Here is a 19010-nt window from a genome sequence, read left to right on the forward strand (position 1 = left end):
GTAGAACTTCATTTATTAAGTGCATGAAGATCCCAGGGCCACCCTATAACCTGAACGGCATCACGAGGTACTCAAAAGCCCCCAAGGGGCAATTAAAAGCAGTCTTCCAATCATCCCCCTCTCTTATGCACACACGAAAGTAGGCTTCCCGTAAGTCCAGCTTTGTAAAAAATTTCCCTTTTGATAAGTGGGCTAACATGCCTTTCATCAGAGGGAGAGGGTATTTATCAGAAGTACAAATGGCATTGAGACCCCTATAGTCAGTACATAATCATAGAGATCCATCTTTCTTGGTGCGAAACAAGACCGGAGCGGCCATGGGAGAAGTGGGTTGGATGAAACCTTGCTTCAAATTTTTGTCGATAAATTCCCACAAGGCTGCCATCTCTTTAGGAGTCATAGAATGTAGCTTGGGTTTAGGCAGTGAAGTCCCTGACCAATTTGTTGAAAATGAAAGGAAAGGGGAACAAAAAAAAAGCTAAGAAGTCTGGGGTGGTGCTAAACTAGACAGCCAAATGCCAACAAGCTTTCAACCGTCTCAAAGCCCTGTTCATGGCAGAGCCTATTTTAAAACACCCTGACCCTTCCTTGCCTCTCGTCATCCAAGCTGACGCTTCTGATGTGGCAACTGGTTATGTTTTATTGCAAAAAGACAATCATGGGGCATTATGCCCCTGCACGTACATTTCATGCAAGTTCACTGACACTGAAAGCTGCTGGCATGTCTGGGAGAAGGAAGCTTTTGCTGTCCGCTATGTGCTCTTACCTTGGCACCACCTATTAGAAGGAGCCCCTCATCCATTTGAGGTTTGGACAGATCATGAAAATCTCCATGCGCTCCAATCTCCCAGAAAATTGAATCCCAAACAAGTCCACTGGATGAAGTTTTTCAGCTGCTTTAATTTTACTTTAAAATACCTTCCAGAGGGAAATAATTTCTTGGCAGATGCCTTATCCTGCCAACCCCAGCACAATGGTGAAAAGGAGGAGACTGTGGACTCTGTCATTCCCTCCCCGCTGGGATTGGTTGCTGTAACTAAAAGCACCAAACCTGATTCCAAGCCTACTCCACCAGCTAACTTGCAACAGGAGCTGATTGCTGCCCAGCAACAAGATACGTGGCTGTCACAAAACAAAACTACTCTCATGGAGCACAACGGAATTTGGTGGCGCAGAGCCCACATTTTTGTCCCTGACACTTTACGCGAGAAAATTCTGGAGTGCTGCCATGATTCTATACCAGCTGGCCACTTTGGATTTGTAAAGACCCTACATTTAATTCACAGGCAATTTTGGTGGCCGTCTCTCAGGAAAGACGTGCAGGATTATGTCCCTAGCTGTTCTACTTGTGCTACCTCCAGACGTAAAGTGGGTAAACCCACCGGACTATTACAAAATATAGCCAATCCCACCTGGCCTTGGGACCAAATTGCCATGGATTTCATTGTAGAACTACCCAAGAATAAAAAGAAAACTGTTATCTGCATTGTAACTGATTTATTTTCCAAACAAGCACATTTCATCCCCAGCGTGGGGTTACCCACTGCACCCCAGCTGGCCAAGCTTTTCATATAACACATCTAACATGTACACGATGTCCCCTCACGTGTCATTTCTGATCGCAGACCCCAGTTCACCTCTAAATTTCGGAAAGCTTTTCTTAAGCTCATAGGGGCAGAGCAAGTGCTAAGCTCCGCCTTCCATCCTCAAACGGATGGAGTGACCAAACGTTTGAATGCTGTACTTGAACAATATGTCCGATGTTATCTCAGTCATCAACAAGATGATTGGGTCAACTTGCTTCCTTTTGCTGAGGTTGTGTCATGTTTCCCATTTCAATGTTCTGTTAACATTGTAACGTTTCACATGTCAACTTCTTTCCCGTGTTCATTCGCCCCTTCAGGCTTTTTCCATTCCTCCGCCCTCCGTTGTTTTGGAGCCTTGGAATGTGTGTTTGGGTTTGCGCTCCTGTTCAAGGTTACTTTCCCAGGCGTGTGTAATGGTTCCTAGCACCTGGGAGGGGGTGCGCACTGACGGGTGATTGGGGCGGGACTAGCTCACAGGCAAAGCTTTTAAGTTTGTATTTGGCGCGCTTTTCCTCATTCTCAGCTTTCTCTGTATTTGCATACTATTCCTTTAATAAATCAGTTATCTTTAAGCCCGAGCTTGTGAGACTGAGTATTTGGGATTAGGCAACCATTACAGGTTGCTTATAATAACTCTATCCTCCAGAGTACTGGATATTCCCCATTTCGCACTGTATATGGGCAAGACTTTGTTCCTATTCCAGAATTACCTCAAAATATGGACAACCCCCTAATGGCTGATGAATGGATCAAACATATCCATAGTAATTGGCCCGTGATGCTCCAAACTTTGGAGGATGCTAAAGACACTTATAAAAGGTTTGCAGATCGCAAACACGCCCCAGAATGGGACCTATCTGTTGGGCAAAAAGTTTACCTCTCCACAAAGCATCTGAAATCTACGCAATCCTCAAAGAAACTGGGTCCTAAGTTCATCGGCCCCTTCCCTATTACCAAAGTCATCGATCCAGTCACTGTGCAACTGCAGCTCTCTAAAAATATGCAACGTGTTCATCCTGTTTTCCATTGCAGCCTACTCAAACCTTTTCATGACTCGGATTGTTGGCATCCAACCCCTCCCACTCCAAATCCCATCGACAGGGAACAGCACTTTGAATTTCAAGTGATTTTGGATTTCTGCAGACACCATAGCCAACTCCAGTACCTCATTTAGTGGAAGAACTTTCCTAAAAGTGACAGCAAATGGGTAACAGTCACCATGTGAGAGCACCGAACGTGACTCATTCTTTTCATGCACATTTCCCCAATAAGCCTAAATAATTCTACCCTTCCACTCTCACTTCTCACATGTTGTTTCTGTTCTACTTTGCACAGTCAGTGCTCTACTTTTCTTCCTTGTGGGATGATTTTTTTCCTCCTAGAGGGGCGGAATATCAGGCTCACTTTGCACGCCTGCCATGAACCTATTGCTTCATGCATCAGCCAAGGCAAGAGCAAACCCATGTCAGCTTTTGAAGCTTTGCAGACAGAGAGGATTGTTAATCACATTCCTTCACAAGTCATTGGAGCCAAGGATGGGCTGATAAGACACCTGGACTCTAATTAAGTCTAAGGAACTAGGAGTGGGGAGATCAGGAGTGAGAATGGGCTTGTTTGTGAGACAGGGAGGGGAGACTATGTCAGAGGGAATTATTTAATTTGAATGCTTTGGCACCAAAACATTATTCAGAGTTTGCAATTGTCCTGTGTAATCGGATTTTAATAAATGAATTCTTTAAGGTTCCTAATGGACTGTCTGGAGAATTATGCAAGTTAAGATCCTGGTACTGGGGCCATCACACCTATGCTCTCTATAAACCACATTTTAGTACTTCTGCCCCCAAACACAGACACAGTTATGTCCTGGAAGCAAATGCATTCTGCCCATGCACAAAGATGTGCATCTTCACACATCCTGTTATGGTCCAAGTTAAGCTCTTCAATGTATAACATACTAGATTGTGTGAACAAAAATTTAGTTTTTAAAAAATCACAATTCATTTAGAATCACATTTCATTTAGACAATGAAAGGTTCCAGATCCTTACTACACTTCCACAATGAGAGAAATTTGAAGTACTCAACAAAAGATATATTCTAATAGTGAGGTATAAATATCGATAATCTGGCGATTTACCCCTGGCACCTAAAGTCACACCTTAAATCCAAAGCAGGCAAGAGTTTCTGATTTTTGCTTATTAGCTGTGCACGAACCCCTCAGCATGTCAAGAGCACAAAATGATTGAGTAAACAGAACTTAGCCAAGAAATCAGGGCACACTCCATTAATTCAAGAACACTCTTCTTTTTCTTCAAAAATCCCTTTCTTACTGCAAAGCCTTGAGTTCTTGGTTGCTGCTTTAATGACTTGCCACTTATCCTTGTCATAACTACACGAATAGCAAAACTGATAGAGAAAGAACAGTTATAGAAGAAGTGGGCGGACTATGCATATATGTACTGTATATAGTAAACCCAACCCCCACCACCCACATACTCACTGAGAGAGGGAGAGAGGATCTTTATCTATACAGACATTTAATTCAGTAGGCTTTGGGGTTGAGCACCAGCTCACAAATCTGAAACAAGAAACATTTTCTTCCTCTTCTGGTATCCCATCTATTCTGACTCTTTCAGAGCAGGGAGTAGACAAACTTTTGCAATCTACTTAATGCTTCTAGGAGGAAGATAAGGACCATCAACTGGGGCCATATATAACATAGTGGCTCAAGGAAAGAGATGTGCAGTTAGAATTAAAGAACTAGGAGCATTGGCCTAAGAACTGCCATTTCACAACATGCATCCTCTTTGAGTTTAGATAATCTTCCCTAAGCTTTAGGGCTTATAACCAAATTCAATATGTCAAAAAAAAGACATATTTGGGACTCAAAAACCTGTAGCAACTACTGCATCTCATCCAGAGTGCACAGATCAGGAGTCCAAAATGGGAAAAAATGAAAAGTAGAATAAGTCAAATTATCATGTTTGCTTGAAAAGAGGTAGAGTAGCATCTTTCTTCATTTCCAGAGATCCTCTCTTACCTACCTGTTCTAAAGAAGATTTGTGCCACCAGCCTTCTGGCAACAAATGGTTGGGGAGGCGGGGGAAGAATGGTGAGGAAGCAGTGGTATTTAGAAATAAGAGAGAAACATACTTAATGCTTGATCTCCCCTTTTTAAACTGTGACTTCACTCTTTATATGACTGATCCAAGCAAGAATTTCTGATGCCTATTAGATTTAAGGAGGACTCCAGAGTCAACTTCAAAATCAGTTCTTACAGTCCCTTTCTACTCCAAATTAGATTTCTGAGGGAAATGGTTATGAACTGCATATGGTGGGAGGGCAAAGATATTGTGATCCTTAGCTGCCAGACTTTGTGGACAATTTGATAAATGTAATAAACATAAAATAATATATTTACCAGGAAAAGGATGGAATTGATTTAGAACTGCTAGAATGAATGAATATATAAATATAAATATATAAAATCAGTGTTTTTAAAATGTTGGGAAAAACTACATTTAGCCATTCAGGAAACAATCTACCACCAGAGGAAAATGGTCTACTACTGCCTAAAGAAGGCCTTTATGTTTTGAAGTTTCATTTTCTCCAATTGCATAGGTAAAACTAGCAATTTGTCTTAATTAACTTTTGTAACAAGAGTACCACCTAAAATTAACCTCCAACTCTTCTAATGCAAAGAATGTCATGTTTCAATAGAAAAGAATGCCATGTTTCCCTTTACTTCTGCTGCCTGCCTAGCCAGGAATCAGTAGGTTTTGCCCAAGGTATTTATGTTTCCATTAACTGTGGAGGTTAGTCACTTAGTTTCTGTCCCACAGTAGTAGGTATAATCTAACACCTGAAATTTTTTAAAACTATTTTTAACCATTACATCTATTCTCTGTTTTTGAATTACAGTGGTATATATTGCCAGAGAGAGAGATGCATGCAGTAAGGTTTTTTTTCAGGCTAACTGGTGGTTTTTGAGTCATGAAGATTTTCCTTTTTTTTTTTTTTTTTGGTAGTGTCTTTTAATATAAAATTACTGAGAAACCAGCAGGAGAAGATCACCCTCATGACACAAAAGTGCTATATCATCTGAGAGAGTGCTGATATAAGAAATGGAATTTGTATTAAACTTATTAAAAGCACCAAAATATGCTATAATTCAACTGAAAAACTGCAAAGCACTATCAGTGCTGCCTGATTTAAAAGAAGACAGGCAATAGCTTGCATTTGCCACTTAATGGCACACAAGAAAATACGTTTATACACAAATGGGTTATCTATATTCTGGAATGATGACTTAGATGAAAATATTTGCCCCCATTACTATTATCAATATTGTAAAACTGCAAAAGAGATTGAGTGTTGTTATTTTATATATTAATTGCATTTTGGTTTTTATCATAACTAAAAACTATATTCACCATTGTACAAATGGAAAGGTCTGTCAAAAGTAAGGATTGGGTGGATGTTGGTGTATTGTACAACAGCAGTTCCCAACTATAGTTCCCTTTTTGGCACCAGGGACCAGTTTCGTGGAAGACAATTTTTCCACAGACGGGGGGGCGGGTATTTATTTTATTTATTTATTTATTTGATTTCTATAGCCGCCCATCTCAGCGAGTAACTCTGGGATGATTCAAGCATTTCCTCTTTTTCCCAACCTTTTATTCTTTTTTCTTCATGCCGTTTGGAGATAGCAGCCAACGGGCTTGATTTCTCTGACAGGAAGCGGAGCTCAGGTGGTAATGCAAGCGATGGGGAGTGGCTGTAAACACTCAAGCTGTAAATTCGCTCGTTCACCCACTGCTTACCTCCTGCTGTGCGGCCCGGTTCCTAACAGGCCATGGATTGGTACTGGTTCCTGGGCCAGGCACTGGGGGCCCCTGCTGTACAAGACTGAGCTGATTGAGGATACTGACTAGTGACATATCTGAAGCACTTTGAATACAACAAATATGCTATATCAAACTCACTATTTCTTAATTAACCCTGCCTTTTCTGGAAAACAAGGAATTCAATACAGAATTCTGAAGAGGTATTAATTTCAGACATAAGGAGGTAGGTATTAAATTCAAAGGAGTGAACAGCAAGAAGTCAGAACAAAATGGGGGAAGCCGAAATCTACTGGAGCCAATATTCTTGGAAAATAGTTGATATGCAATTTACAACCAGAGGTCTGAAAGTGGAATAGATTAAGTCCTATTGAAATGAATGTAAATATATTCAGCTCAGTTGAATTTGCTGATTTGGAATGCAGTAAAAAGACCACCCCCTCATGAAGATTGCATTAATCTTTGAGGATAGCTTAAATTCAGTTTGAAGACGCTGTTGAAAGTTTTTGAGATAAATGAACCCTATTTACATTTTAAAAATGACAATTCAGTATAATCCTAATTTAAAAATTGCAAGCAAATGCTTTTTTTATGAGTACTTGGGTAGAAAATGGTATTAATACACTAGATTAGCTTTTTGATAATCATTGCTTCAAAACACTTTATATTTCAAGAGTTGAAATACCCTATTTTAACGAATCAGTTGTATTGTACAGTATTTTAAACATGTTAAGTTTCTTATAATCTCAAAATAAAACTAATTTATCAAACTATTCTTTTTCATATTTATTGGGCACTATAACAGATGTTTAGGAAGGGCTGAGTATCCACCTTGTTATACTGGAGATGTAATATATTTCAGGGGAATTTGAGACATTATTTGGGCTTGATATGTGGTTGTTCTGTTTTGGTTTAATATTTACATTATTGTAGTATTATTTTAAGAAGAGAAGTAAAGTTTCAAGGTAGTAATGTGATGCTGTATTATATACTGAAAACTTGGAATGTATCAAATAATGAAGAACTTTGGATATACTAAGCATGGAGTGTAGCTAAAAAGACAGTTTTGTGTTATTAAAAAGAAATTACCATTCTAAATTTAAAATCTTGGATTGAACCATGGCAAGACTGAGTGGCTCCGGGTTTTGGGGCCCTCCAGCTCAGGGACTATGCCATCTTTGGTACTGGATGGGGTTGCACTGCCCCAAACAAACCTTGCATGCCACTGGGGGTCCTCCTAGACTTGTGACTCTTGCTCAAAGAGCAGGCAGCAGTCGTGGCCAGGAGGGCTTTTGCGCAGCTTTGTATTGTACACCAGTTGTGCCCATTCCAGGACCAGGAGGCTCTGCTCACAGTCATTCATGCCCTGGTCAGCTCCTGAATGGATTATTGTAATGCGCTCAACATGGGGCTGCCCTTGAAGAGTATCCAGAAGCTTTAGCTGGTACAAAATGCAGCAGTGCAGACAGTTATAGGTGCCTCTAGCATGGCATACTTTACACCTCTGCTCTGAGCTGCATTGGCTGCCAGTTTGCTTCTGGGTCCAATTCAAAATGCTGGTTTTGACCTTTAAAGCCTTTCATGGCATGCGGCTGGGTTATTTGAGGGACTGTCTCCACCAGATTACATTTGGCGGTCCCATCAGGTCCAGCAGAAGAGGTACACTGCAGGTCCCAACTGCGAAAGAGTTTCACCTGGCGAGACCCAGGAGATGGGCCTTTTGTGCTGTGGCACCCATCTTGTGGAACACTGTCCCTCCCAAGGTGAGATTGGCCCCATCCTTAACATCCTTTCAGAAGTCCCTTAAAATGTGGCTATGTCAGCAGGCCTGGGGATCTCAAGGAAATGGCAATTTGATGAAATAGCTGCATTGTTTTTAACATCAATTCTCTCCACTATCTTATTAATAATATTATTGATGACTTTTAATTGTAGTTTTTAACATTTAGTTTCTTTTAATGATGGTTTTTATTGTAAGCCGCCTAGTGTCACTTAACTGTGAGATGAGCAGCTACATAAATGTGATTAATAAATAAATTCACTTTCAGCTTCTGAATTGGTTATCAATGTAATAGAAAGATAATCAATATGATTCCAAAATGGGCAAAATTTAATTTGTTTAAAAATGGAGTTGATTTTACATATCTATTGTAATACACATGTGTGTTTTGTTTTGTGTTTATACACAGATTTAAGAAACTTTTCAAAATAATTTTTGAGGATAGGCACATTTTAAAATTTTCAGTGTATGAGGAAAAAAATGCTTTTCTTCTTCAGCAGAAGCCCTGAGACTCTGGCCATGTTTCTGGGAAATAAAAGAGTTGACTTAGAATGCCCTTTAAATAACCATATGTGATCATGTACCAATATTTCCAGAGGTAATTTGTCAAGGAATGCCAGGGCAACTGCATAACTATGTGAAGAAATACAAAGAAAAAACCTTTAGCTATCCAAAGAAATCTCCCAATCTCCACCAAAATCACCACATATCTTCTACAAATCTGTAAATGATGCATTGTCTGGCAAAAGGATTGTGGAATATTATATCGCTTGGCTTGAAACATGGCTAACATATTTTATACTCATCATAAACAATTTAATCTGGATATATTCTGCCTCATATAGATATAGATGAAATAAAGATATAGATGCAGCTATAGAGAAAGGGAAAGGGAGAGATTAATTTAGCCTTTTAAAGGATAGCAGATTTAGCAGCCATTCCAATTGCTGTGGTTTGAATTCCCTATAGACCTGTCAAACTAAAAAAGCAAGAGTGAACTCAAAATTTTAAAGCAGGTATGCAATACAAATGAATTTTTTAAAAATACTAGCTCATAGATATAGCTCCTATAAAGATCTCTGTGACTGCTTAGCAAAATATCCCAAACAGTAAAAGTTTTTTTAATGGATGTAAACATTTCTAGGAAGAAAAAAATTATGTCCTTTTATGTGTTCTAATCAGGTCTTTTTTAAAAATTCTGAACACAGCTGTCTGCTTCACTGTCTCTCCAATGACGCCAGATGCCCAGTTCATCAAGGAAATGCAGGAAAACAATGATTTGAAAGCAATTAGAAGTACCGAGACTCATATTAAAATGTGATAACACCATCCTAGTGGGAATTCAAGGCACCACTGCATTTCTGACATTTCTGTGTTGCCAGAGATGAACATGTGTTAGAAGTGGAGTTCCCTCTCCCCATGTCAATGAATGAAGATGAGTGGCTATCGTGTGGGAATTTTATTTTTGAAGCCAATGAAAGAAATAAAGTTAATATAGAACATCTGACATTTTTAAAGTATTCCATCTACTCAAATTTATTTTTTTAAGAAGAAAAAAGCTTTACCTTAACCTAGATATTTTCATGAACATGAAGCAAATGTTAACCAAGCCAGTCCCACAGTAAGATGGGAGGGAGAGAACATTACATCCATCAACATGCAAGGTCTTATGTGTTATTCTTATATATTTCCCATGTAAAAGCTTGCATATGTACAGCAGTATGAATACTGCTTTGTAGAGTCTCTGGCACATCTTGTGCCACTGCAGATTGACTGATATTTGGATTAGTGACATCTATTTTAGAAGCAGTCATGTTCTCACACACTGATTTTTATAACCTTATTTTAATACAGGGAGCAATTTATGCAAAAATATCTCCCTCCTTTAAAAACAGATCATTATTGGCTTATACCAACATCAACCTCTGAGCACATTCTAGCCTATATAATATAGATAGGTACCACTTCTTTGCACGGCAAGGAGAAACTAGTAACTATATCACAGAGAACCTGAAATCTGTATCAGATAGTCTGCAAGTCATGTCTCTTCAATATATTTTCCTTCTACGAATCTGCCAGGCAAGGAACCATGCTGAACCACTCAAGGCATTTTGACACCGTCTATTCTGTTTGATTCCCCAAATGCAAGAACTGCTATACACAAACATGAAACACACATGGGAGTGTAGCACTTTAGTATAATCTGTCTTGAGAATGGCTGGACACCAAGAACATTTTAATTTTTTTTCATTAAACTGCAAAAAAGTATAATCAACACTTTAAAAACAGTTTGTAGTATTATATATAAATCAAAATGTTATTATATATTTATTGTTTTATATTGTAAACCGCCCAGAGTCCGGTCAGAGGAGATGGGCGGTGTCAAATTTGATAAATAAAATAAATAAAAAGCTTTAAAAAGAAATTTAATTTGTTATACTCTACTTCCCCATGCCATAAAGTAAGGAGGAAAAAACAGAGAATCACATACTAAACTACCTAGAAAAGAAGAAAAAAACGAAGAACAAACACCCCTAGGAAACAGGGAAAAATGATGGCTGTCAAAGAACATGATGGGAAAAGAGACAGCAAGATTTTTATTTTAAAATAATTACCTGGTTCTCTATACAGTACTTCAACTGTTTTTTCCAAACCAGTTTCAGAGACATGAGCATAACTGTCTACATGGAAATCAAGCAAGCTGCCAAAATATAGAAGACCCATGTCTATGCTATGCAATGAAATGCAAAGAGTTACTGAGGGAGGGACCAGAGATCCCAGGCCAACATGTTAGCAAAAGGTTTTTGCTGGCTAGTAAGGTTTGCAATTTATTTTCAACATGATATATTATCACTATGTCCTGCAAACAGCGTGTTGGTCTACATCATCTACTTTCCTAAGCAAAATTTAAAGGTATACTCACCTCCAGGCAGGAATCCCCAGTGATACCTAAAGAAAATGACAAAGACCAGTCGATAAGCAGAGGCTACAGAAATAGCAGGAAATGTTTGTATCCATAAATACTAAGAAAGTTCCTTTCTTCTATAGGCTGCTACTTCTAGACTTTTTAACAGAATGCAAATTAGGCAGTTAAGCAGTTCTATTTTGTATGTATTTACCTGGAGCCCATCTTTCTATTATTCTTTTTATTTTACAAACCCATATCTAAAGAGTAAGATTAGCCAAACTTGGTCAAACAAATGGAGATTTTTAAAAATTTTCTGCTTGAAGTAGTATTACTGGAGGAAACGGATTATCCAGACCCCTTTCATTCAGGTTTCAGGCCTGGATATGGGACAGAAATGGCATTGATCGCACTTATGGATGATCTTTGGCAGGAGTAGGATTGGGGTAGTGCATCCATCCTTGCTCTTCTTGACCTCTCAGTGGCTTTCAATACCATGGTATCCTTTGGGGTTGGCTGAGGGAGTTGGGGGTGGGCGGCAGGTTCTGCGCTGGTTCACCTCCTTCCTCCAGGGCCAGTCCCAATCGGTGGTGATAGGGAGAGATCTGACCCTCGACCCCTCCTTTGTGGGGTGCCGCAGGGTTCGGTTCTCTCTCCTCTCCATTTAACATCTACATGAAACCGCTGGGTGAGATCATCCACCACCATGGGATGAGGTATCATCAGTATGCTGACGATACTCAATTGTATATCTCCATCCCAGGTGAAGTAAGTGATGCTGTGACCACCCTCTCTGAGTGTCTGGGGGCTGTGGGGGTCTGGATGGGGAACAACAGGCTTCGGCTGTGGGTTAAGGGCTCTGCCATATCCGGGACTTTGTCATCTTTGGTTCTGGATGGAGTTGCACTGCCCCAGACAGACCTGGTGTGTTACTTGGGGGTCCTCATGGACTCACGGCTCCTGCTCAAAGAGCAGGTGGCAGCCGTGGCCAGAAGGGCCTTTGCACAGCTGCGTGTTGTGCACCAGTTACACCCTTTCCTGCCCTTCAGACAGTCACTCATGCCCTTGTTATCTCCCATATTGTCATGAGTAAGGATGGCGAGCGGGCGGCTCCCATCCAGACTGTCAAGCGCATGCGTAGCACTGAGGAATTGGTCAGCCATTCAAAGAGACTCAGATCGGGACCGCCTTAACCCTTGGGGTTTATATGTCTGGGTTTTCCCACGCTTCTTCAGTTTGTTAGGATTCCTGTTAAGTACTAGCAATAAATATTAGAGACCAGTTCCTTGTCTCAGTGTGTTTCCTGGCTGTTAGGACACATATAGACTATTGCAATGCGCTCTACATGGGGCTACCCTTGAAGAGTATCTGGAAGCTTCAGCTGGTCCAGAATGCGGCCGCGCAGGCTATTTTTGGTGCCCCTAGAAGGGCGCATATAACACCTCGTGAGCTGCACTGGATACCAGTTTGCTTCCGGGTCCAATTCAAAGTGTTTGTTATCACCTTTAAAGCCCTACATGGCATGGGACTGGGTTACCTGAGGGACCGCCTCTTCCCCACTTCATCAGCCTCTCCCACCAGGTCATGCAGAAGGGGCATGCTGCAGACCCCGTCTGCAAGAGAATTCTATCTGGTGGGGTCCAGGAGGCGGGCCTTCTCTGCAGTGGCACCTGCCCTTTGGAACATCTTGCCCCCGGAGGTAAGATTAGCCCCATTGCTCCTAGCCTTCTGGAGAGAATTGAAGACCTGGCTCTGTCATCGGGCTTGGGGCAGGGAGGAGAATAATCATACTTGGGGTTGGCTAGTGCCTTGAAGTGCCCCTCCTATGCAAGGAGTGAATGAGACCATAGCCATCGGGATTTTATTATATTTGGTAGTTTTTAAAATTGTTTTAGTCTATATTTTATATTGGAATTTTATTGTATAGTTATTGTTTTATGCTGTAAACTGCCCAGAGTCCCTCCGTTCAGAGGAGATGGGTGGTGACAAATTTGATAAATAAAAATAAAATTATATTCTCAATCTTTTTTTTTTCAAAATTCTAGCATCTTTTCATGATGAAAGGTGAGTAGCAAATACCTTTTGATTCCTCCCTAATTGAAAAGCTGATGAAAAACTAAAAGTAAACGTTAGCACTAAGATTTGTCTGGAAGAGTTCTTTCAGCGGAAGGCAACCCCATTAGTCATATCAGTCACATGGAATGCAGCATAGGGTAGATCGACACTTCCTGCTTGGCCCATCACCAGTTCCTGACTGCAGAAATGGATGACCTTGTCTTCCATTCCCAGCCTATCGCAAATGCAACCCATGCCTAAGTTTTCCAGCTTCAATTCAAATCTGCTGTTGGCCATTCCAAGCCAGCCTAAGTCCTTTACAGCAAAAGGTCTCCAGCACTTTGTTGCATTTTAGTAACAGTTCCAGATCCAATTGGCTGCGCTGTCTAGCAGGACCCTTTCCCTCCAGCAACTGGTTGGTACCATGGACTACTGGGGTGCTATGTTCTCTGCTAGTCTGCAATTGCTGTTTTTTTGGGGGGCGGTTGTTTCATAATTTTGTGTTTGGTCCATTAAATCAATGAATTATCCTCAAGCCTAGACACTTACGCATTCAACCCTTACATCTCTCACTGGGCACCTTTTCCATTCCTGCCCAGACTGAGTGAAGCCTGCTCCCTTTGTTTTTCCACTCTTTGCCTACTGCAGAGCTTCCCTTCATTATTTTTAAAAGAAATCTTTTAAGTTGCAAGTTATGAACTGTTTTGTTTCTATGAACCTGAACTATCAGTTCTTCCTTGCTACAAAGCTTCTATGGACCTACAGAAGAATGTAAGAGTGAAAGAACAACCTGTTTCTCATTGCTTTGATTATTGTAGCATCTAAGGGAGAAAAAAGGAAAAGCCTAGGTTACTGTCCAAGGAAATATGTGGGAAGGGATATGAAGGCATCCATGTTTGCAAACATCTGGGAAAGCAAAGCAAAGTCACAGGGACTAGTGAGGAGGTAACAATCTCTGAAAGATAAAGGCAGGTACTGGTAGATGGGTCCAGCCAGTAAGATCTGCCTTTCCTGCAGGGATGGAAAGGGCAAAAAACCAGAACAACCAATCAGGTTTTGCAATGGCAATAGCCAGTCTAAGAACTAGCCTGGCACTGTTGATAACTCACTGCAATCCAAATTGGAATTTCTGAAGTTGGCTTTAAAAAAAGCCAAGAGCAGTACAGGAGACAAGCAGTTCAGACTGCAGTGCAGAATTGGCCATAAAATCACCTGCAAGGTTGCTTATGTGCAGCAGGAAGGGGAAACTTTAAAGGGCTGAATTTTACCGCAGAGGTGGTACTTAATAATTAAATAGGACCTCCAAAATGAGTAAGGCCAGGGGAAATTTTAAAACATTAAATATTCTAATAATTTTTTTTAAATCCAGTAGGAAAAAAAGTAAAAGAACAGAACAAGACAAGACGTTACAGGCTATATTATGGCACATCACAGAAGATTTCAAAGGGAAACCATGCCATCAAATTTTAGTAGTGATAAGGGCTCTGGAGCCATATAAGGATTTCTCAACAGTTGCATTCTATCATTTGGTTACCTATCCCAATATGAAAGCTGATTCAATGGCACCTATATGAATTGGACCTTACTGTAGTCTAAGAAACAGGCTTAGGTAGGGCATGAAAACTACACTGAGTTATGGGATAAAACTATATAGGTCTCAAGGCTTTTAATCTTGTCAGATTTCACTTCAGCATTAACAAAGTGCTAATAACTTTGCCTTCTTATTTTGGTGTGAGCATGATTCCTGGGTCCCCGCTGCTAATATTTCCATGAACCTAAATGCTAAGTTCTGGAAAGAAATGTAACAAGAACAATCAATAGTTGGTTTCATTCAGTTTTATTTCACTCTGATAACACCCCACAAGAGGGTGCTTCATGATGATATGAAAAGACAGTGTCAGAAGATGGTTACAATGATATGCTTGATTTTCCATTATTAAAGAAAATAAACATTTTGAGGAATCTTCTTGTCAAACAATATTGTATTGTATAATACTAAAAGGGGCATTTCTGCCACATTTTCAAAGAGAAAATAAGATCTAATTCAAGGAACTATCTGTGAAATATACACAATCATAGCATCATAAGGAAATCTGCTAATGCTACATATATAGAGCCAAACTGTACTAAGGATTTGTGCAACTAAATACAATATTGCAATGTCCAACCTTACTTTTACACAATTTTAAAATACATTAAATCTATATTTAGTTATGCATAGGGTAGACCGCTGAAATTAGTGAGGCTTAAGTGGTTCATGAGTAGATTAAGTACTACTGGTTTAATGGACATGAAACATGGCTAAGTCTGCATATCTCTTTCTCTAACAGATTCAATCAGCGTGGTGCAAAGTTTTACACCAATTGTCTCACAAATGTTTATTTTACTCTATCATCACCAGAGTTATTTCCTGATGGTCAGGCACTACCTGTCAAGAAGCAGGTCCATGACTTGGGGGTGTTTCTGGCTCCAGCTGGATCAGCAGGTGGAAGTTGTGGCCAGTGGGGCCTATTTCTAACTTCAGGGGTATGCCAATTGCAGCCTTACTTGGCTGCAGCAACCCATACCCTTATCACCGCCAGGTTAGACTACTGTAATGTGCTGTACATTAGGGCTGTCCTTAAAGAGTTTTCAGAAATTACCACTAGCCCAAAATGCAGCAGCCCACTTCCTTTTGGGCTCCTGGCATTGGGAGCATATTACACCAGTTTTGCAGACTCTGCATTGGCTGTAGTTGGTTTCTGAGTCCGATTTAACGTGCTGGTGTTGACCTATAAAGCCCATATATGGCTTGGCATCCAGATACCTTCACAACCACTTACTCCCATCATTATAAACTCAACCAGTTAGATCTACCAGGGAGAAACTGCTGCAAGACCAAATTTTTTTCAGGGAGCTTTCTCCTGATACGAATATTGCAATCTTTATTTTTATTTCATTTGCAGTTTCTTTCATATGGGAGGGTAGTTGTTTTATTCCTATTCTAGATGTTGTAATCTGTATCTGTTCTATGTAAGCTGTTGAGAGTATATTTTTGATTGTGGCAGCATAGAAATATGTTTGATAAATAGATACCTAATTTTTAATTTTCTATTACTTATATCCCACACCATTCCTATGGAACTCTGAGCAGATAACAATAGGATAAAACATACAATACAAAACCAGATAAAATAGAAACAGTTTGTGATTTTGTAATATTTTTATATGCATTTTTTGTTGCCTATGTATTTTTTTTTAATCATACTGGGGAAAAAAAACTTGCTAAATCGGGGTACCTAGTTAGCCTTTACACTAGCATTATCTCACATAACTCAGGTTATGTATTCTTGACATCCTAATATATGATCATCTACATTAAATATGGCATTAGCTAAACCAGGGCTATATTTCCTGCATTGAAATCATGCTGATGTTTTTATTTGCTTCTTTATATGCCACATTTAAACCTGACTCTAGATTCTCCATTAATAATAATCGAGTGATATTACAGGAAGGCATCCTGACAGAATTTGAGATAAGAAAGCTGAACTCTGGGTTCAAAATTTCTGAATATTTCTTCAAAAATATTTGCCTCCCATTCCAAATCCTGATGCTTCATGGGACTGTACTGATAAAGACACAGTAACTAAGTCAAAATATGGTCTGTTTGGTTTTTGGTTTAGTGCAATATGTGAATTCAGCTAATTTTAGTATATTTGGTAAGCCATTATGAAACAAACCATGGTTTAATGCAATTGTGAAATCTATAAGCAAGGCATTAGGAACAAAATTCAGGTTTTTAGCATTTCAGTTCCTAATCTTTACCATTCAGCATGCCTAATTATAGCTGCCAATCAAATCTTTTTTAAAAATAGAGGACGTGCAATTGCAGACACAATAATGGATGTGTATAATAGCTTTATCAATTCAAAGCAAACATCCCTACTTTACAAACCTTTCTTAGCAACCTCTAACAAAACTTTTTTTTTCTTACTTACTAAATTGTTCAGTTACATTTCCCCATTTGCTCAGATCATTCTTTTCCCCCAGCGTGGGGATTCTTTCCTTCTTCTACAAATAGTGATTTTTTTAAAAAAATCACAATGAGTAATTTCAAGCCACTAATACTTTTTGTATAGTGAATTTGTCTTCTTTTATTGAGATACTTAATCTCTCTTAAATGTGTCTTCTTCATAACATTTATCACACAAGGTGCCAAAAATGATTTTCTGTCACTTTCAATTTCAGTTTGACCAAAAGGATTGGTGTATCCGTCCCTAACCCCTGTCATTTTTAATACAATACATTGGATGGTTTTTCAAAAGTATATTTGAGTTGCAGTATACATGTTAGACCAGCCAAGACAAATCCTTCAGTAGGGCACTATAATTGTGGGGTGAGCAGGTTTGGTGCAGACACTCACCATGGAAATCAACTGGTTTCACCACTTCACTTACAAATAGACACAGCATGGTATCAAGAAAGCTACAAAGGTTTCATTTTTCCTCCCACTCATTTTATAATTCATATCCTGATTTTGTCTTTATTCTAGCATTTCATCATCAACATTTCCCCTTCTCTTTTTTTTAGCCTGAGGGCTTTATTAATCTGAAATATCTGAAAAGGGGAATAAAAATACAGAGGAGGATTAAAAGGAAGAGAAAAAGAAAAATGTTACAGATATTCATGAAAAGTTTTCCAAGAATTATGGTCCAAGCTGGAAGGGATGTTCACATGATTTAGCCATGAAATTAGGATTGTGGTGTTGAGCCTTTAAACCTTTATCCATACCATGATTCCACAGGAATCAAGTCCTCACTATCTTTGCTATTCATAGTGTAATTAAATGTACTGGATTAAACAAAGTGCTTTGCAGCCCTGGGTGGAAAATTTGTAAATTAGACAAAATTAACTTTTTTCAGAGCTTGCAAGCTCTGAGCTGTTAAGCCCAAAACAGCACATTTGGGGGAATGACTTGATTTTTTAATATATAAATTAAGATATCAACTGCTAGTCAGCTTTGATCTAATATTTCAATTTCCAGTAGCAGGGTTCACAACAGATGCTTAGTTTTATATTTAGAGAGTAAATTTAGAGAGAGGCCTTCAGTAGCCTGATGCTATGAATCTAGTTATAAAATGTATTCATTAGTTTAAAAAGAAAAAATCTATCAAAAGCTGTGAAACCTCTAAAATATTTTTGTTGGAACCATGCATTTAAAGAACATTCTCTTAATTCACATTACAAATATTTAACCTATTTTTGCATATTAACTTTCACTATGCTACCTTTGGAGCTGAAAGTTTAAGAAATAAAAATTGTGTGAGAGAGAGGTTGGGGTTAAAAAGGAATTCTCACTATTCCCAAGACAATAATGGGAAATCAAATGGCATTGATTACTTTGTTTCTATAGCCTCCCAGGTTTCTGATTCACATGTCTGAAAATTGTATAGAATAGGGTTCTCCAAAGTGGTCAATACTGACCCCCAAGGGTCGATGGCACTATCCATTGTTCTTGTTCTTGTTGTTATTCAAAGTACTACAGTAGCATTTATTAAATTATTTTCATATAATAAATGTTTGGGGGTCAATGAACAATCTGAAACTTCATGAAGGGGTCGATGAGCTGAAGAGTTTAGGGACCTTAACGTAGAATAATTTTCCTGAGTAAGCCCTTGTTAACATGAAAGGAAAATGACACAAGAATAGTGTAGAGCAATTTCCATGAGGTTTACATATGATACTTTCCAGCAGATATTTTCCCAGAGTCAGACTTGCTCATCTTCCCACTTTGGTAGGGAAGGTATGGATATAGTCACATTTGCTTTATGCTCAGAGTGCAAAGATCTATCAAGCCCA

The 19010-nt window shown here is 39.2% G+C and overlaps 1 protein-coding gene across 2 annotated transcripts in view; it reads right to left on the reverse strand.

Annotated features, from left to right (window-relative positions):
* SKAP1 (src kinase associated phosphoprotein 1) overlaps positions 1-19010 on the reverse strand; it is a 430242-nt gene that overhangs the window by 380517 nt on the left and 30715 nt on the right. For both annotated transcript variants that reach the window (XM_063300798.1, XM_063300799.1), the window contains exon 3: positions 11133-11158. In XM_063300798.1, the coding sequence (XP_063156868.1) occupies positions 11133-11158 (26 nt within the window). The remainder of the gene's footprint in view (positions 1-11132; positions 11159-19010) is intronic.

This window comes from Candoia aspera, chromosome 4 (assembly GCF_035149785.1).
Source record: "Candoia aspera isolate rCanAsp1 chromosome 4, rCanAsp1.hap2, whole genome shotgun sequence".
Classification (NCBI taxonomy): Eukaryota; Metazoa; Chordata; class Lepidosauria; order Squamata; family Boidae; genus Candoia; species Candoia aspera.